The sequence below is a fragment of the Acipenser ruthenus genome, chromosome 48 (genome assembly GCF_902713425.1).
Source record: "Acipenser ruthenus chromosome 48, fAciRut3.2 maternal haplotype, whole genome shotgun sequence".
NCBI lineage: Eukaryota > Metazoa > Chordata > Actinopteri > Acipenseriformes > Acipenseridae > Acipenser > Acipenser ruthenus.
Window position 1 is genome coordinate 6638971 of NC_081236.1, and position 21210 is coordinate 6660180.

The 21210-nt window shown below is 43.5% G+C and overlaps 1 protein-coding gene across 1 annotated transcript in view; it reads right to left on the reverse strand.

Annotated features, from left to right (window-relative positions):
* Positions 1-470: 470 nt before the first annotated feature.
* The window catches only part of LOC117965901 (GTPase IMAP family member 4-like), a 30717-nt gene continuing 9977 nt past the window's right edge, over positions 471-21210 (reverse strand). The window contains exon 4 of the mRNA XM_059014509.1: positions 471-1374. Within this exon, the coding sequence (XP_058870492.1) occupies positions 689-1374 (686 nt within the window). The 3' untranslated portion in view covers positions 471-688. The remainder of the gene's footprint in view (positions 1375-21210) is intronic.

Below are 21210 nucleotides of genomic sequence, written 5' to 3' on the forward strand. Positions count from 1 at the left end.
CCTGAGTTCAGCCCTGCCTGCATTCACCTTTGCCTTGCTGTACAGTCTACGGGGTGAGATTCGTCCCAGGGCTGGACACGATCGTTTCACACTACATATTTTCATGCCAGGGTGAACACAGAAGCGGAAGTAATGTTTTGTGCTGCTGCCATGCGCGTTTTCAACCCGAGGCGAGTGGAAGCCTGTTGCAGTCACATTTCATTTTTCAACCAGAGACGAATGTTTCACCCTAGGTTGAAAATTCTTCACCCTAGTTCGGTCAGGGGTGATTTCTCACCGGGTTGACAGTTTCGCCCCGGGTTGAAACTGGCAGTGTGAATGTGCTTGCCTGTTTGACCCAGGGTCACCCCAGGTCAAACAGGCAGATGTGAAAAGCCCTAATGACACAAAACAATGTTACATTTTATCATGTTGCTGAAATGCAATTATGTTAAACTTTAAACTGAGCAATGCACCAAAATCATTGTAAACCAGAAGCAAAGATCAATACGCAGATGAAGCTGTATCATTTCTGTTTATAGTTCAGGTGAAATCATTGAATAGTCAAATTACTGAAAGTTTTAAGCTGCTAATAATTCACTACCTAGGTCCTGGCTCGCAAAAGTGGACAACTGTATTCAAATTCTAGCTGTTTTAACTATTAACTGAATGAGCCTTACAAAAATATTAGAAAATAGAAAAATTGTATTTACAAACACAGACACATCGGGGCACAACCACATATCTCCTCCTTCTCTTGTCTGATTGCTGTTTGTGCCTGCTGGTACATCTCATCAGTGTAGTGGCTGCCTCCGTTCTCAGCCACCATGCTCTCTATTTTCTCCAGTAGCTCAGTGACCTGGGTGGGATTCTCCTCCTTGTTATTGAAGGCGTGACACCCCCCACACTTTGTCACCAGCTCCTGGAGCTCCTGGCTGCTCTTAAGGTACTTCTTGATAGTCATGCCCTTTTCGAGATCATCCGCTCTGGTGAACAGAATGAGGGTGAACCTCATAACTTTCTCACTAAACATCTTCTGGATTTCCTGCACTATTTCCTTCTCTTGCTTTGTGTATGGACCCAACGGCATCACCAGGAGGAAAGCGTGGGGTCCCGGGGAGGACAGGGAGACACATCTCCCAATCTCCAGTTTAACCTCGTCTTTAGAGAGATCTGTGTGAAAAAATCCTGGAGTGTCGACCACAGAAACGTGTCTCCCAGCAACTACAGCTGTTTTCTTCATGCACTCCTTTGTTAATGAGGAGGAGCTGGCATCAGATTGAAACTCTTCACTGCCCAGGATGGTGTTTCCAGAGGCACTCATCCCATCCCCTGCCCTCCCAAGCAGCACCACCCTCAGCACAGAGGACCTGCCCTGGACTTGCTTACTGGATGCTGCAAAACAAAAAAGAGTTGATTATTTCCCTCCAGAGATGAGAGGCCTGGGTTTGAAATAGTGCTGTTGCGATTCACCGGTACAGAATAGGTAGGTTCAGTTCCAACGATGCATCATCAACCATACCGGTACAAAACGATACAAATACATGGTAACTCAGTAAACACAGTAATGTAGACCACACTTTGTATCAAAAATGAAAGTGCATTCTTCATAGCATTCGAGTTTTAAAAAAACAAACAAACAACGTTTTAACTTACAGATAAGATGGTGAAAACATGAATAAGGGCTTGAAGAAAACAAATATAAACCTCTAAAAGCTCCCTAAAGCTTAACATCGGCAGTGTGCAGTAGTGGTGAGGGAGCAGTGTGCAGTAGTGGTGAGGGAGCAGTGGTGAGGGAGCAGTGTGCAGCAGTGGTGAGGGAGCAGTGTGGAGCAGTGGCGAGGGAGCAGTGTGGAGCAGTGGCGAGGGAGCAGTGTGGAGCAGTGGCGAGGGAGCAGTGTGGAGCAGTGGCGAGGGAGCAGTGTGGAGCAGTGGTGAGGGAGCAGTGTGCAGTAGTGGTGAGGGAGCAGTGTGGAGCAGTGGTGAGGGAGCAGTGTGCAGTAGTGGCGAGGGAGCAGTGTGGAGCAGTGGCGAGGGAGCAGTGTGGAGCAGTGGCGAGGGAGCAGTGTGGAGCAGTGGTGAGGGAGCAGTGTGCAGTAGTGGCGAGGGAGCAGTGTGGAGCAGTGGTGAGGGAGCAGTGTGCAGTAGTGGTGAGGGAGCAGTGTGGAGCAGTGGCGAGGGAGCAGTGTGGAGCAGTGGCGAGGGAGCAGTGTGGAGCAGTGGCGAGGGAGCAGTGTGGAGCAGTGGCGAGGGAGCAGTGTGGAGCAGTGGCGAGGGAGCAGTGTGCAGTAGTGGCGAGGGAGCAGTGTGGAGCAGTGGCGAGGGAGCAGTGTGCAGTAGTGGCGAGGGAGCAGTGTGGAGCAGTGGCGAGGGAGCAGTGTGGAGCAGTGGCGAGGGAGCAGTGTGGAGCAGTGGCGAGGGAGCAGTGTGGAGCAGTGGCGAGGGAGCAGTGTGGAGCAGTGGTGAGGGAGCAGTGTGCAGTAGTGGTGAGGGAGCAGTGTGGAGCAGTGGTGAGGGAGCAGTGTGCAGTAGTGGTGAGGGAGCAGTGGTGAGGGAGCAGTGTGCAGTAGTGGTGAGGGAGCAGTGGTGAGGGAGCAGTGTGCAGTAGTGGTGAGGGAGCAGTGTGGAGCAGTGGCGAGGGAGCAGTGTGGAGCAGTGGCGAGGGAGCAGTGTGGAGCAGTGGCGAGGGAGCAGTGTGGAGCAGTGGTGAGGGAGCAGTGTGCAGTAGTGGTGAGGGAGCAGTGTGGAGCAGTGGTGAGGGAGCAGTGTGCAGTAGTGGCGAGGGAGCAGTGTGGAGCAGTGGCGAGGGAGCAGTGTGGAGCAGTGGCGAGGGAGCAGTGTGGAGCAGTGGTGAGGGAGCAGTGTGCAGTAGTGGCGAGGGAGCAGTGTGGAGCAGTGTGTAGTAGTGGTGAGGGAGCAGTGTGGAGCAGTGGCGAGGGAGCAGTGTGGAGCAGTGGCGAGGGAGCAGTGTGGAGCAGTGGCGAGGGAGCAGTGTGGAGCAGTGGCGAGGGAGCAGTGTGGAGCAGTGGCGAGGGAGCAGTGTGCAGTAGTGGCGAGGGAGCAGTGTGGAGCAGTGGCGAGGGAGCAGTGTGCAGTAGTGGTGAGGGAGCAGTGTGGAGCAGTGGCGAGGGAGCAGTGTGGAGCAGTGGCGAGGGAGCAGTGTGGAGCAGTGGCGAGGGAGCAGTGTGGAGCAGTGGCGAGGGAGCAGTGTGGAGCAGTGGTGACGGAGCAGTGTGGAGCAGTGGTGAGGGAGCAGTGTGCAGTAGTGGTGAGGGAGCAGTGGTGAGGGAGCAGTGTGCAGTAGTGGTGAGGGAGTAGTGTGGAGCAGTGGCGAGGGAGCAGTGTGGAGCAGTGGCGAGGGAGCAGTGTGGAGCAGTGGCGAGGGAGCAGTGTGGAGCAGTGGCGAGGGAGCAGTGTGGAGCAGTGGCGAGGGAGCAGTGTGGAGCAGTGGTGAGGGAGCAGTGTGCAGTAGTGGTGAGGGAGCAGTGTGGAGCAGTGGTGAGGGAGCAGTGTGCAGTAGTGGCGAGGGAGCAGTGTGGAGCAGTGGCGAGGGAGCAGTGTGGAGCAGTGGCGAGGGAGCAGTGTGGAGCAGTGGTGAGGGAGCAGTGTGCAGTAGTGGCGAGGGAGCAGTGTGGAGCAGTGGTGAGGGAGCAGTGTGCAGTAGTGGTGAGGGAGCAGTGTGGAGCAGTGGCGAGGGAGCAGTGTGGAGCAGTGGCGAGGGAGCAGTGTGGAGCAGTGGTGAGGGAGCAGTGTGGAGCAGTGGCGAGGGAGCAGTGTGTAGTAGTGGCGAGGGAGCAGTGTGGAGCAGTGGCGAGGGAGCAGTGTGCAGTAGTGGTGAGGGAGCAGTGTGGAGCAGTGGCGAGGGAGCAGTGTGGAGCAGTGGCGAGGGAGCAGTGTGGAGCAGTGGCGAGGGAGCAGTGTGGAGCAGTGGTGAGGGAGCAGTGTGGAGCAGTGGTGAGGGAGCAGTGTGCAGTAGTGGTGAGGGAGCAGTGTCGAGCAGTGGTGGGGGAGCAGTGTGGAGCAGTGGTGAGGGAGCAGTGTGGAGCAGTGGTGAGGGAGCAGTGTGCAGTAGTTATGAGGAATCCTGACCTGAGGGTTGTGGGTTGAAATCACAGGTGGGAGTGGGACACTGCTGTTGCTGTACCCTTGAGCAAGGTACTTTACACAGATTGCTCCAGTAAAACTCAACTGTATAAATGACCTCTTTTACACCTGCTCGGGTGGTTTTACACTAGCAAGATATCCGACCCGTACCGTGAAACTCCAGCCTTGCAACATATCTGAATATGGCTCGGGGCCGAAGCAGGCCATGGCTAGGGTTATTACATTTTGTTATTACGTCAGTCAGCATTCATGACTGAAAACAAGTGGTGCTAGAGGGTTTAAGTTCAAATCACTACTTTATATATTTTGTGATGACAGGATATGTAGAATCGTAAGCAATCCTGTGTTATTTATTTTGTGACACAGTGTAACTTTGTTTGCAGCTCACAGGAAAGTTTTCGGCACTGTCCTTAATTTTACCATTAGACAGTGTGTCACTTTAACCATGCCATGTAATACCTAATTTATTTAAAAAACATAAAGTTTGCAAGTCTGTTAATGGATTTAAAAAAATTAATAATTAGAAGAGACATGTTTGTGTTACAGAAACAGCACTTTTAATCACAGAAATCGAGTTCACCTAGAATCTCAAACTGCAGCTGTGTAAAATGCAACTACATACAATTGTATGACAAAATGAATGTTACACAGGGTCAGATCTTTTCATAAAGACTGTAATAAGCCAGTTGATGTATTTCAGCAACTGATCTCACCTTTTAATTTTATACACTTCTTTTCAATTTTAATAAAAACAAAGAAAAATACATTCTTGATAAGTTTTCTTTGTTGCAAATTCACAATATCAAAGAGAAGCAACTTCTTGTGTTTTTTGTTGTATTGTGATACGTATCTGTAGCAGGGTGAGGTCTGTGCTGGCTATCTGACACATGCATGATCCTGCACGGGGGGTTGGGAGCCCCGTGGGATCCACCTGTCAATCATGGCAATGACACAGAGAGATTGGGTGAGGGTGTGTCATCTCTCTCTTGCTCGAGATGTGGGTCTTGGGTCTTGCCCTTTCTAGGAGAAACAACAGTGGGAGCTCTGTTTGGAAAGCTGGATTACAAATCACAACAGAATGTCAGTGTCTGGAAAAAGAGAGGTGCAAGCTAGCCCGGCAGAAGAAGACAGCCGCTGCACAGTATCAGTGTCTTTGTTTCTACCGACCCCTAGTGGGACGTTATTAGTTTAGCTGGGGAAAGTCTGGGCAACCCCGTGAGTGTTAGTGAGGGACCAGCAAAGTGTCTCTGAAACCCGAGCCGTACCTGATAGTGGTGGCTGTGGGACGCTGCAAGAAGCAGCACCTTTTGTTTGTAGTTTTATAAACAGTGTTTATTTTCTCTTTTGCTTTCACATTTTGTTTGAATTATATTTTTAGCACCTGTGAGTGCAACGGACTGTGTCGATCCCTACCATTGTTGGTAACCTTGGGACTGTGTATAATAAAGTCTTACCGTTGCTGGTATTGAAGCCACGGCACAAGAGTGCCACCTTGTGGAATAAAGAAAAGTGCACCCCAGTGGTGATTCAAATAAACTTTCTGACTCCTGTGTTCAGTGAATTCCCCACACCCTCCCACAGTATCGTTTTGCTACCTGAATATCAAGGCACATATCTAATCACTGTGAACCTGAAGATACTCACCATTAGTTTGAAACAAGTACATCCGTTTGATAGGTATTCTTTTTTTTTAATGTTTCATGCAAGTTCTGTAACAAACCCGGATAGTGGTGAAACTAGTTCTACCAAAGCTAAACCCGGAGGGAGGTTTATTATGCATGAAATCATGCTGGTAATTAAAATGCAGGCAAATTCTTAATAATGCAATTTTAATATTTCATCTCTGTTTCCCTTTCTCCCCCTGTATGTCTTAACAGGCAAGTAGGTTAGGACAGTGGTTCTCAACCCTGGTCCTCGGGACCCCCGTGTCTGCTGGTTTTCATTCCAACCGAGCTCTCAGTTAATTGAACTAATAATCTACCTAATTAGTCCTTTTTAATTCTATTCTGCTCCTAAAAAGTTTGAGAATTCAAGTTATAGCATTTTATAGGTAACTTGAAACCTCTAACTGTTTAAGAGCAGAAAACAATTATAAAGGTCTAATTAAGCAAATTATTAGTTCAGTTAAGGGTTCTGTTAAGTAATTGAGAGCTCAGTTGGAACGAAAACCAGCAGATGCAATGGGTCCCGGGGAACAGGGTTGAGAACCACTGGGTTAGGAGAATATTATTGCATTTTACTTGGCTGGTGCTTTTATCCAAAGCGACTTACAGGGGTTACAGTTTTTTGTTTTTTGTTGTTGTTTTTTTACATACAGATTCTGGTATCCATTATACCAGTGCTTTTCAACCTTTTCATCTCAAGTACCAGTGATTCAGTAGGGACCATCTGCTGTGCCAGTAACTGTGTGCAATCTTAAATGGCTGTTGTAAAACGCAGTTCTTAATGTAGACCTTACAAAAATTGCTGAAGTTGCTATGACTTTCTGTAATTATTTGAAGAATTTGCCATAAACTTCTTAGGTTCACCATTAGTAACTTGAAAAGTTCATAACGAATACCCTCTCGTCATGATTTCTCAGACTTGCTAGGTCATTTTTCTTTGTGTGTTGTTCAGTGGTACAAACAGATTGATACATTGTGATAGAGATATTGTGGTTGGGAAAACACATGGTCATAAATACAACTGCTGCATACCAGTTGCAAGCCTGCATTATAGAGTTAGGTTTTACTGGAGCAATCTAGGTAAAGTACCTTGCTCAAGGGTACATTAGCAGGGTCCCACCTGGGATTTGAACACACGACCCTCTGGTTAGGAGTCCAGATCCCTAACCACTACTCCACACTGCCACCCCACAATTTATAAATAAGGAATTTAAACATAAAAAAGTTCAGTAAAGCACTGAGAAACAAACAGTAAGGGCACCCAATTAAGGACACTATTTGAGGTTCCTTGATGGACTGTTCTAAATCAAATGGAAACTAACATTGTACACTCTAAAGCAGGGTTAACATTTTGTATAATATACAAAGTAAAATAAAATGAATTTGTCTGTAAATAGTCAAATGTACTGTGGCTGTTTATTAAGTAATAATAATAATAATAATAATAATAATAATAATAATAATAATAATAATAATAATAATAATAATAATAATAAATAATTATTTTGATCTATTCTTTCTTAGACAGCAGTTATAATTACAAATTAAGTAACTCACCCATTTTCAGGAAAATTGTCGTCTTTTTTGCAATTTCTTCAGCTATGAACTGGAATAGGTCTGCTTTTTGCTTTAGAAAAAAACAACCTTAATGCACCCGAGCTTTACACTTTGAAAACTTCTGTCAGTTTGTTTTATAATCCTGTAAGACTAGTTCACAATTCCATCACTAACAGCAGAATACATATTTGATTTGCTCTGAACACAAACACTGGCTGTAACTGCCTGGAGGGTGAGGCAGCATCCCTATGTGCCTGAGCTCTGAACAATTTGCATGTATGTCACTAAGCACTTTTAATATTTTATTTTGCAGCTGTTATTTTTGTTTCTCCACATTGTAGTCATTGCAATCGTTCATTAAATTATGGATGCCATAGTTGCAATGTATTGTGTACATTAAAGAGCAACTATTGGGTTTTTTTGAAAATTGAGTTATCGTTCCCACGTGCTGCAACAGCTGTTTAAGTACCATACCTGCAGTTGTAACCTTCATAGTTAACATTCTGACATTCTGAACCATTTGTGTGGAATATTGTAGGTTTTTTTGCATTTCCAGGAGAAATCACACTATGGGAACTCCCATCCATGACCAACAGTGGAATAGTCTGGACTTGAACTGGTGATCTCCAGGCTATAGGGCACATCCTGCACTCCACATGGAGTGCCTTTTACTAGATGCGCCACTCGGGAGCCCCATAAAATCTATGACTATTTAACTATTAACTGAATGAGCCTTAGGAAAATATTAGAAAAGAAGAAAATGTTGGATATGTAGAAAATAGAATGATTCTTAGATTGTTTAATGGATTAAATACTCATGTGTTGGTCACTCTGTTTATTGCAGCAGAGAGGAGCAGCAACTGGCTGTGGTTGAGAGGGAGAGATTCTGGTTGGGGATCTCAAGCACAATAGAAAGAAAGAACGCTGATGTACAGGTAAGTAAGCTGGGTTGAGTTGAGTGGGGGACGAAGGGGGGTGATGCTGGGACGCCAGAATCACCGTTGAGCCCTCTTGAGGTGTCATGGGCTAATTGACGAAACACTGAGGATGGAAGGTGCCCACTTGAAGACCCCAGAGATGTACCCTACTTAGCTCAATCCAGACGGTTGTCATGCTGATGCGCTGGGGAGACCGCACTGTGGTTGATCCCGGAGCCAGCATCGCAGCCATTGTGTGTGCTGATGCGCTAGGGAGGCAAAATAAGCTGATCCCTGGAGCCAGCATTACACTTCAGCCATCAACACCAGACAGAAGGATATCTTCATCATCAGATGGAAAGAAATGCAAATGGATGGAGACACAGATGGATCACATTAGTTTACTGTAAAGCTACATCTTAGTTGGTGCTTATCTTGGCGAGAGCCGAGTTCAAATCAGCATGAAGTTTTAACATCTACTCTCATGTAATGGAAATCATGAAGATCTGGATACGTCCAGTGACTGCTGTGAATAGTGCAGCTGGCAAAAAGGGAAAGACCTTGTGACAGCCTGGAGAGACAGCTGACAGGAGGAAAGAGACCCCATTGGGGCTGGCAAGGGTTAACTACCCTTGTTGGCAGTATCCAGCTCTGTGTTTACAGGATGCTGGAGACACCCGCCCAAGGCTTCTAAAAAATTAAAGAGAAAAATATCCCTAGAATCTGCGAGAGCGGGGGCGGAAGATGACTCAACGTTGGACAACACGGTTAACGACTTAGGAACGGAAACGGATATGAGTATGGAGAGTACTTCACAAAAGACTAGTTCAAGATCTGCAGTTAGCAAAGACGTGGAATGCCAGGGAGAATGAAATACTTGAGGGTAAAGGGACAAGGGCCTCACATTGATCAGTACTTCTTACGAAGTCAGTCAAGTCAGTCACCTGTGTTGAACAATGGAAGGAAGTGGGCGGCAAAGAAAGCCGTCGAAGATGGAAGAGGGGGTCTTGGTCTCAGTTTAGCTCCTCCTACGTGGCACAAGGCAGCTCCAGCTCAACGGAGGAAGCTGGTAGTCAACAAGGTGCAAAAGCAGGAGGAGAGGATGAGGTGCGTAAAGGCCATTTCCCAGACCAAGCAGGGAGAATGGATGAGATGGGAGAGTGTGGAACACGCAAGATCGGCTGGCAAGACCTATGGACAATGGAACAGAGCAGGATCAGTTTCCTCATCAGATCAACATATGATGTTCTCCCATCACCACAAAACCTAAACCTCTGGGTAGGAGAGGATCCCTCATGTCCTTTGTGTTCATCACCTTCAACATTAAGGTACATTTTGACAGGATGCAAGGTGGGTCTTAGTCAAGGACGGTTTACTTGGCGCCATGACCAGGTGCTGCATTGTTTGGCCTTAGCATTGGAAGACAAGACTAACATGACCAATAAGTTGCCACCAGTTCCATCAAAACATTACACACAAAAGACAACATTCCTCCACTGAGGAGAGCAACCACCAAGAAAAGGTGTTAAAACCAAGCCTCGCCCAGGACAACTGGAAGCTGCTAGAGACTGGAAAATGCTGGCAGATGTTGGTCAACAGCTTATTTTTCCACCTGAGATTGCCACCACTAACACTGTATAGGAAAGACAGGCAGGACAGAAGAGGCGGAGGGGTAGCGCTATACATAAGAAATAGTCTTGAAGCCCAGGTGTTAAATCTGGATGAAGAAAAAAACGCTAAATCAATATGGGTCAGAATAATGGACAAAAATTCAAAGGGCATAATAATAGGAGCATGCTATAGACCACCAAATTCAGACGCAAATTAATCTGTTATACAATGACATTAGAAATGCGTGTAGCAAAGGAGAAGCCATACTAATGGGGGATTTCAACTTCCCCTGTATAAAATGGGAAAACCCAATGGGGGGCACGATGGACGAAATTGAAATGTTGGAAATGACAAATGACTGCTTAATAACGCAATTTGTCAAGGCAGCGACTAGAGGGGAGGCATGCCTTGATTTAGTCTTTTCAAATAACGAAGACAGAATAACTAAAACAGAGGTCAGAGAGCCATTGGCAAACTCAGACCACAACATGGTCTCATTTGAAGTGATTTTTAAAACCCAAAAAGTAATGACTAAAGCTAAGGTTTACAATTTTAGAAAAGCAAACTATGAAGGTATGAAACAGAGACTAACAGAAGTAGATTGGAGTAAAATAGAGAAAACATCCACAGAAAAAGGATGGCTGTTTTTTTAAAAATGTAGTACTAGAGGCGCAAAACAATTACATCCCAAAAGTAGACAAATCTAAATCTAAAACAAAATGGCCAAAATGGTTTAATAGATCAATTAAAAAAAATATTCAGTGAAAAAAGGCACTTTACAGAGCATTTAAAAGGGACCAAAAACAAAGTACACAGAAAGACTACTTGGAACTGCAAACGAAAGTCAAAAAGTTAGAACGGCCAAAGAGACATAGAAATGAACATTGCTAGGGGGCTAAAACCAATTCCAAAATGTTTTTCCAATATTATAACAACAAGAGAACATTCAAAGAGGATGTTAAATGTCTATGAGATACAAATGGCAAAATCATAGATGAAGAAAAAAAAATAGCTTGACCCTCTCCAATCTGGCTTCCGCTCTGCTCACTCCACTGAAACCGCCCTCCTGTCTGTCACCAACTCACTTAAGTGTGCCCGAGCTGCCTCTCTCTCCTCTGTCCTAATTCTCCTCGACCTCTCTGCTGCCTTTGACACTGTTGATCACTCTATTCTACTATCATCTCTCGCTGACCTGGGGATCTCTGGTACTGCTCTGGCCTGGTTCTCCTCCTACCTCTCCAACCGCACTTACCAGGTAACCTGGCGTGGAGCAACCTCCACACCTCACCCCCAAGTCCCCCAAGGGTCAGTCTTGGGTCCTCTCCTGTTCTCTCTCTACACCCGCTCCCTGGGCCCCCTCATCGCATCCTATGGTTTCTCATACCATTTCTATGCTGATGATGCTCAGATTTTCCTCTCCTTCCCCACCTCTGACTCCACCATCTCCTCCCGTATCTCTACCTGTCTGTCTGCTATTTCCTCCTGGATGCACTCGCATCACCTCAAACTCAACCTCTCTAAATCTGACCTCCTTTTCTTTCCCTCCTCCTCCCCCTCCTCTGATCTCTCTATCTCTGTTCCTCTGGAATCTACCACACTCTCTCCCTCTTGCTCCGCTAAGAACCTTGGAGTCACCCTGGACCCCTGCCTCTCTTATTCCCAGCACATCTCCACTCTGGCACGCACTTGCCGATTCTTCCCGAGCAACATCCGAAGAATCCGTCCCTTCCTCACCAACTACGCTACCCAGCTCCTGGTCCAGGCCCTGGTACTCTCCCGCCTAGACTACTGCAACTCCCTCCTGGCTGGCCTCCCCCCGTCCGCCACCCGTCCGCTCCAGCTCATCCAGAACTCTGCTGCCCGCCTGGTGTTCTCTCTGTCTCGCTTCGCCCACGCTACTCCACTACTCCGCTCGCTCCACTGGCTCCCGATCACCGCTCGCATCCAGTTCAAGACTCTTGTACTAGCCTACAGATGCCTTGACCAGACTGCACCCAGCTACCTCCAGACCCTCATCTCTCCCTACACCCCCACTCGACCTCTCCGCTCCGCCTGCACTAGAAGACTGGCTCTACCCCCACTACGCTCCCCTGCCTCCAGAGCCCGCTCCTTCTCCACCCTTGCTCCGCAGTGGTGGAATGACCTTCCTACAGATGTCAGGACTGCCCAGTCCCTGACCACATTCCGGCACCTCCTTAAGACTCACCTCTTCAAAAAGCACCTGTAGAACTCCTCTGTTTGTATCCTGGGACACTATTACCATTCATTTAAATGTGCTTTATTTTGCTCTTATCTGCCCCCTATTTTACTGCATTTAATCCTGTACTTCAGAATACTGTAATCTGCCAAGTGTTTAACCTGTAGTATTTTGTATTTAATCATATCCTGATGTAACTATCACTATTTAATCATATCCTGATGTAACTATCACTATTATCTGCTGTATTATTGAATTGTGGTTTGTCACACTTGAATCCAAAGTTATTGTATTTCTTGCTCTTATTGTATTACTTGTATTGTAACACTTGAAATGTATTTGCTTACGATTGTAAGTCGCCCTGGATAAGGGCGTCTGCTAAGAAATAAATAATAATAATAATATTAAATTATTACTTTTCACAGGTTTTTACAAAGGAGGATACGGACAACATGCCCCACATGTCGACCTGCCCTATCCAGTTTTAAATAACTTTAACATAACAGAGGCAGAAGTGTTAAAGGGACAAGGAGCTCTTAAAATAAACAAATCCCCAGTGCCGGATGGGATCCTCCCAATAGTACTCAAAGAAATGAAAGAAGTTATTTACAAACCACTAACCAAGATCATGCAACAGTCTCTTGACACAGGGGTTGTACCGACAGACTGGAAAATTGCAAATGTAATACCAATCCACAAAAAGGGAGACAAAACCGAACCAGGTAACTACAGACCAAAAAGCCTGACTTCTATTATATGTAAACTTATGGAAACTATAATAAGATCCAAAATGGAAAATTACCTATATGGTAACAATATCCTGGGAGACAGTCAGCATGGTTTTAGGAAAGGGAGATCGTGTCTAACTAACCTGCTTGATTTTTTTCAGGATGCAACATCGACATTGGATAATTGCAAAGCATATGACATGGTTTATTTAGATTTCCAGAAAGCTTTTGACAAAGTCCCGCATAAAAGATTAATTCTCAAACTGAACGCAGTAGGGATTCAAGGAAATGCATGCACATGGATTAGGGAGTGGTTAACATGTAGAAAACAGAAAGTACTGATTAGAGGAGAAACCTCAAAATGGAGCGAGGTAACCAGTGGTGTACCACAGGGATCAGTATTAGGTCCTCTGCTATTCCTAATCTACATTAATGATTTAGATTCTGGCATAGTAAGCAAACTTGTTAAATTTGCAGACGACACACAAATAGGAGGAGTGGCAAACACTGTTGAAGCAGCAAAGGTAATTCAAAATGATCTAGATAGCATTCAGAACTGGGCAGACACATGGCAAATGAAATTTAATAGAGAAAAGTGTAAGGTACTGCACACAGGCAATAAAAATGTGCATTATAAATATCATATGGGAGATAGTGAAATTGAAGAAGGAATCTATGAAAAAGACCTAGGAGTTTATGTTGACTCAGAAATGTCTTCATCTAGACAATGCGGGGAAGCTATAAAAAAGGCCAACAAGATGCTCGGATATATTGTGAAAAGTGTTGAATTTAAATCAAGGGAAGTAATGTTAAAACTTTACAATGCATTAGTAAGACCTCACCTAGAATACTGTGTTCAGTTCTGGTCACCTCGTTACAAAAAGGATATTGCTGCTCTAGAAAGAGTGCAAGGAAGAGCAACCAGAATTATCCCGGGTTTAAAAGGCATGTCGTATGCAGACAGGCTCAAAGAATTGAATCTGTTCAGTCTTGAACAAAGAAGACTACGCGGCGATCTGATTCAAGCATTCAAAATCCTAAAAGGTATTGACAATATCGACCCAGGGGACTTTTTCAACCTGAAAAAAGAAACAAGGACCAGGGGTCACAAATGGAGATTAGATAAAGGGGCATTCAGAACAGAAAATAGGAGGCACTTTTTTACACAGAGAATTGTGAGGGTCTGGAACCAACTCCTCAGTAATGTTGTTGAAGCTGACACCCTGGGATCCTTCAAGATGCTGCTTGATGAGATTCTGGGATCAATAAGCTACTAACATCCAAACGAGCAAGATTGGCCGAATGGCCTCCTCTCGTTTGTAAACTTTCTTATGTTCTTATGTTCTTATGTTCTTATACACCTTTTTGTCAAAAAAGTGATCGCACCTTATACAAGGGAAGACAGGTTTTAGGGTCACTCTGTGACAGCGTTCCCCAGTATATTTCCATGTTGACAAAATATATTAATTGTCATTAAACTCGGATGTCCTGTAATAATCATATGCGTGGATAAAAGTGCCTGGGGTCTGCAAAAAAATACGTCTGGAGAAAAAGAAGGCGATGGACATTTTTACTTTCTTTTGGCGATTTATTTATCTTACTGTATGACAGGTTGTGACAGGGTTGGCAGAGTGGTGACATCAGGCCAGAAGTAATGGCACTTGCGCCATTTTATTTTCAAAAATAACAAAAATAAAGGAGATACATTATACGGCCACACAGAAAACAATTGTATTTTGATTATACAGAACGGTATTCTACTTTATTATTTTTATTTAGCTGTAATTAGATTAGTCTCTACTCTCTGCCTGAGTGAATGACTGACAGTCTATTGTTTTTCAATCAGCCTTTTGAAAGGCTGGCGCCTGCTTGCCAGCTGCACTGCTTTGGTCAGTCAATTAGCATCGGGACGAGTGAAAATAAATACCAGAGACTGTGGAGTTTTACAACGCAACAAAATATGGAGTTGATGTTTTGGATCAGATGACATGGAAGTATTCCGTGAAAGCTGGCTCCCGACGGTGGCCTGTTCAGGTGTTTTACAATGTATTGGACCTAGCAGCCATCAACTCCTGGGTACTTTACAAAGAAAGCACAGAGAAGAATTTACCAAGGAGAGAATATATTTTACATTTAGCACAGGAACTTCGCAAGAAGCATTTGGAACAGAGGGAGACTGTCAAGCGTGTACCCACAGTTGAAGCTGACAACAACAGACGCCAACGCCAGGTTGGCAAGTGCAATAAAAATAAAACTTCGGGCAGCTGTGCAGAAAGGTGGCGTGGAGAAAAAAAATTATCTGTGTTGATTGTGAACAGCCTTACACTCAAGGTAAAGGAATACCATTTTGTCGAAAAAAAAGAAAAATAAATTAGACTTTTTTATAACTACTTGTGCTGTACGCTTCTGTAATATGTTTTCTACTAAGTTTATTTCTCTAAGTTGTTCATTTGTTTTGCACATCTGATAATAAATTGCTGTTGAAAAGTTTAAAATGTATTGCTATCATTTCAGTTTTATAAATATGTATGTTGTAAACCGGTGTCTGTTCAGATGTATGTATATATATATATATATATATATATATATATATATAAAATATGCTTCGGTTTTTCAGATGTTTATGTAACGTACTCATTATATATATATATTACATCCGACTGTTTCTCCGTTCATTATACTATTTACAGTGTTTTGAATGCAGCCGTCAGAAAGACTGCTGTGGGGCTTCTAGGTATGAGTATATCTCTGGTCCTTCTAGTGTTAACAAACAGTCCTTAAAAGTTTGCTAGAAAGGAATTCTGAAAAAAACCTTGGGGTATGTATAATATGTACATTATTCTAATACAATAATATCATATTAGAAAATGATTTATTACCATCAGCCAATCAGTTTTCATTTCTATTAGGCTGAATTTTAAATTTGATTCATAGGTGGTGCTGTGACGTTCCAGTGGGCATCTAGATTTAGATTTTTATTAATCAAAACTGTCTGTGAAAAAACTGTCCTTAATAAAACATTCCTTAAAGCATGACCTTGAATAAGGCTTGTGGCAGGGCAGGAGCCTGCAAAGGGTTGATTTTAGTTGAGTTAACTATTTCCCTGCCAACTCCACGTGGGGAATGTGGCCATTCCTTAATTAGATCTTATTTTGCGCTTCCCCCACAGTTCTCTGTGTTTGAATCTCTCTCCACCCACATAACATCTTGGGCCAGGACGCTATTCTTTCACACGTGGTGTCAGGGTGGGATAGCACACCCTGGAGACTCAGACCCGAATTGCAGGGAGTTTAAAAAAACAATAATAAGAAATGGAGAACAGTCCAGAATTGGTTGCAGGGAGAAGGTGGTGGAAGCCCAGCAGCGATGCACCCTGGGATTGGTAGGCAGAGCAGGACCAGTGGGCAGCAGAGGGAGTTCCCATCTGTGGTGTTCCAGAGAGGGATGCATACACCTCCCTTGATCTGTGGGTTGACGATTTGGATATGGTTCTCACCGAACTTGAGGGTGGGTGGGTGGTGAACTGTGGGGAACTGCTGTCCCAATTGCCAGAGAAGGAGGGGCTGTCATCTCCAGCTGCTGCCAACTTTGGCATGTTTAATAGGTTTGGATAGGTTTGTAGCCCAAGAATTTGCCAACAGCAACAAAAACAAGTTGATCCATGCAAATCTCCACTTGTTTCTGGTCTTCATCAATTATGTGATTCAAATGAAGCAACTGCAGCTATAAGGCAACAGACAAGTGTCAACAAAGATAAAGTTATAACTTGCTCATGCATAGTTTATTTTCTTATGCTCTGCCAGTTTTTTTCAGGATAATAATTGTGTTTCTTTCAAATTTCTTGTCATTTTAACTGTGTTGTAATACCCTTTGTTTTAATATTTATTTCACAGGTTGTAGCCATAAATCCTCTGCGTTTACTGTAGTTTTTTCTTATCAAGACCAACCCCATGATTGTTGCATTGGTAACGTGACCGATCCACATGAATAGGGGTAGAGTTTATGTTAGGAAACTCAAGGTTATGGGTAGCCCAAGAGGAGAGTAAGAGATTCGCTATGAAGAGAATGATGTAATGTGTTTGTAGATGAAAGTAATACACTGATCCGAGCCATAATATCCCCCATTCCCATATCGCATTCTATTCATCCGGAAATCAAAACTAGGCATTTCCAACACTGGAAAGGGGCGGAGATGGATTCCACTTGATTTGGAAGAAAAAGTAGGAAGGCACAAGACAGCAGCTGTCCACCAATCACAGCTTAAGTTTCTGACCTTTCAAAAAAAGTCGAAACAGGCTAACTGTCTCCCTGAAACAGCATGGCAGAAGATGAGAGGACTGATTGTCAACAATAACTAATACACGCGCAAAACCCTGATGCGCATATATAATTAAATATTAGTAGTAGTATTTTTCTTGCAGACATTTAAGGTTGTGTGAGTTTTATTTGTGTGCATTTCCTACACAGCTGCTTTCTGGAGGTACATTTTGTTTTGTTTGTTAATGAGTTTGTCTGTGTTCGAAAGGTGTTTACTAGATTGTGTTTAGTGCAATTGAATGGGTTGTTTTGTAGATGTTTATTATTGTATAGGTTATATCTACATGTACAAGATGCTAAGGAGAACAAAACCAACACATGAATAAACATTATTAGCCAAGCTGAATCAAGTGATGATATTGTAAAGCAATCATAACCTACACAATGTTGTAACAAACTCAACCCTAACTGAAATCAAATAGTTTTAATTATTTAACTAAGGAAAATTACCACCCACAGAAAAAACATATTTTTGTAGGTAGGTGAGCTGAGTGCCAGATCCAAGAAAATAAACTCTGGGTAAGTCAGGATTCTTTACAATAATTATGTACTGTGGTAGTACAAAAAAACACAGAGCAAGACAATAAATACTGCTAGTTTGGTTGGGTTGTACATTTTAAAAAACAGTTTAATATCGGTAACATGTCGAATTCAGAGGAAAGCACACAGTCTGATGCTGTGGATTTCCCTAATATTTTTATAGGACGTCATGAGAACCTGTTGCAGAGATAGCGTTCTTTCTTGATGACTTATATATTACCAGGCCCCATGACAATGATTTAGAGGAAGAGGCTGAGGAGGCTCCTGCGGTCTTACCAGAGATTGAAACACTAAAAGACTTCATGTTGGAATGAATTACTCATTTAGATACCATGGAGAATGAGAGTTAACTCACTCAAGAAAGTGCAGTAAATAGGGAGGAGTCTCCCAGGCATTGTATAGACCAAAGATTTGAACATATGCAAATAGCCATTGATACAGCAGAGCGGAACAGAAACAGAAAGTGGTTCATTGTTTGTTGAGAAGGGATGAACAGTGGCAGTGCAAGCTCATGAAACACATTTGATCTGCTAGCACACCTAGAATATCTACGATTCCCGCTCCTATGACTTCTCATAGAACCATTCCGGATAACGACACCATGGTAGATTTTTCACTTCGCTCAGGTGTTTCCACTAAACCGCCTGTTTCTCTGCTGTTTCCTGAGTTTGGTAACACAGAAGATGATAGTGACATGTTGGAGTTTTTAGAACAGTGTGAACATTTTCTTGCTCTTCATCCTATGGGGGATCCTGAGAGAATGGCTATCCTGTCATCTGTTTTAAAAGGTTCAGCTAGAAGCTGGTGGATAGCTGTGAGGGGGAATATACATAGCTGGGATGATTTTCATGAAGCCTTTCTTGCTGCATTTCTACCCACTGATTATTTGACAGAAATAGCAGACAGGCTCAGGAATATGGTGCAGACCCCATGGCAGTGCAGAAGGGATTTTGTTTATGGTTATAGGGCTTTATGTATTAAATGGAAACCTGACATTGCTGAAGAGGAAGTCGATTGATTGATATTGAATAAATGTAATCCAAAGCTTGCTAGTTGTGTCAGAGATTCTGTCAAGACTGTGGACGAGCTAGTGAGAATTGGCACCATGGTGGAAAAGGATTGGGCAGCACAGAAGGAGTACTGGTCAAAAGTTAACCAGGCTGGTTCTGAAAAAGGAACCAAGAAGGGGCCTGTGGCAAAGTGGTAACAGTGTGCAGGTGCAGGAATGCAGCAGTGATCAATGAACAGACAGACAACGGTAATCCAGGTGTTGTTTATTTTTATAATCCAAAGTCTGACGACAAAACGGCAGTAAACAATAACAATGAGAAACAGGCAATACATTGGCATGTATTGCCCTGTTTTAATACATGGGTTGGTCCTGAAATAATAGTCCTGATCTTATACACCCACACGAAACACAAAACACAAACACAAGTTCACAGTGAGTGCTAAAATGCTCGTGGTGTAAATACAGTTATTCGTGAAACAAAGTGCAGTGTAGTACAGGTTTTGTGCTGGTCTCTGACGACAGCTTCGGATCGTGTTAGCCATCTAAATAACAACAGTATATTTAATAACTACAAAACAAACAAAACACGCACGATAATAACACACGTCTTTCCTTCTGGTTCAGCTTAACCATAACAAGGAACAGATCATTTCACTATGCCCCCTTTTGTACCGTCAATCATGACCCCTTGGTTAACGAGTGCAACCGCTCCTCCAATGTTGTTTCCCTTCCGGGTAGATGATTTAGTGTATCGTAGCTCAGCCCCCTTTCTAGATGACCGACTTCCTTCTAACCCTAGAATCATTCTGTCTCTGTCACAGGGACCTTAAAAGTAAATCAGTCTAAGACCTTGTTAAGTCTGCTCATAAATGTTGCTTGTTTTTGCATTTTCTTTTGTCGTTGTTGCCCCCCCGGAATGATGCTGGCCAGTAAAATGTTTGTGTGGCTGGTGGATCTTTACATCCACAGGTAATCTCAATGCTGGGGAGAAAAATTACAAGTTTTTTTTTTCTTTCTCTTTTTAATAATACTGTTTAGGAGTCCTGTGTACTGCAGCCCATTGCTGCTTGCAGTAGATTGTTCAACATCCACAAAGTTTCAGTTTCCCTAGGCATGAGTCTTTTCGCTTCTCTAAAAGTGAAGTTGTCAGGTAAGATGTCTGGAGAGTTAGGGTGTAGTGAGCACAGATAATATTGTTTATCTATTAATAAAAACAAATATTAAGCATCCTTAAGTCAGAGTCATAGAAACTGCCCACTGTGTTAAAATGAAAAGAAAAACAAATGGATAGTATTTCATAGACGTAAGTATAGTTAACATTTTTAGATTAAGGATGTTAAAATAAAGCACCCTTTGAGCCTTTGAACAGTTGCTTTGTGAATATGACCTTCTATTGAAGGCAGAAAATAAACAACCATAGGTAACATGAATGAATGAAACCACATGAGCAAAACCAGTGAGCGTCTCCTCTGTTATTTGATGCTGTTTGTATTTCTGGTAGTTCTTGTAAAAACAGAGGGGGAGGAGGTTCTTAATTCTAACTTGACTGGTTTTGTACATGTGAAATGTTTTTGGTTAGATTTAAATTTACCCCACTTAGAATAATCCATATTACTAAATTACCCAAACAAACAAACCAAAACCTCCCTCAAATACACTCACTGTCAAAAAAGCACTTAGGAGGCGTTGGTGGATTCTAGGTGTTGCAAGTTTTTAGACAGTGAGTATATAAAAAGATACAAATTAACAGTTAGGATATAAAACAATTCATGCATACAATGACAACAGCAGTACCAAAGTGAAGGCCAGTGCCTCAGTCTAGATAGATAGATACATAGATAGATAGATAGATAGATAGATAGATATCACAACTAACTTGTGACTGCTTGTCTCTGAAGATTGTGTTAAGTGCTGGCAGGATTGTTAGCAGGCAGGTAGTAACAGGAAAAGTTAGTTTAATGTTGCTTCTGGTAATGGCTTTGGAACGGGTACAGGGACACTCCCAAAGCTGTCTGCCAACAGTCCCGCCGGTGCCAAACACAAGTCACTGCTGGAAGGAAAGAGGGGGTGCTTAGTTTTTACATTTATGAATAGCTAGAATTGTTTTTTAGATTTGAGGGAGGTTTTTAGGGCTACTAGAGAGACAGACACCAAGTCTCACGTCTGCTAAAGAGCAGCTATCAGATTTAAAAAAATAAATAAATAAATAAACCTTTGGTTCCCACATGCTGCTACAGCTGTTTAAGTACCACACCTGCAATTGTAACCTTCATTGTTAACAGTCTGACAAGTTTTTACACTCTAAACATTCTCAAAATGGCTGCTCATGGAGAGCAGATTTTGTGCAGCATAAGTCATGTGATTGTCACAGGTAGGGTGACCTGAGATAACCCAGCTAGTGTACCTATGTAGCTGATGACTACGCCACGTTGTTTTTGGTAAGGCAAGGACCTTCGTGACCGAATAGTTATTTCGTTCCCCCGTGTAGGTTCTTTGTTCCCCGGGTTCTCACACACACAATGGAGTGGCGTCTGGTAAGACTAATTTTATTTTTCTCAACAGGGTAAAAATTGTTAACCAAACC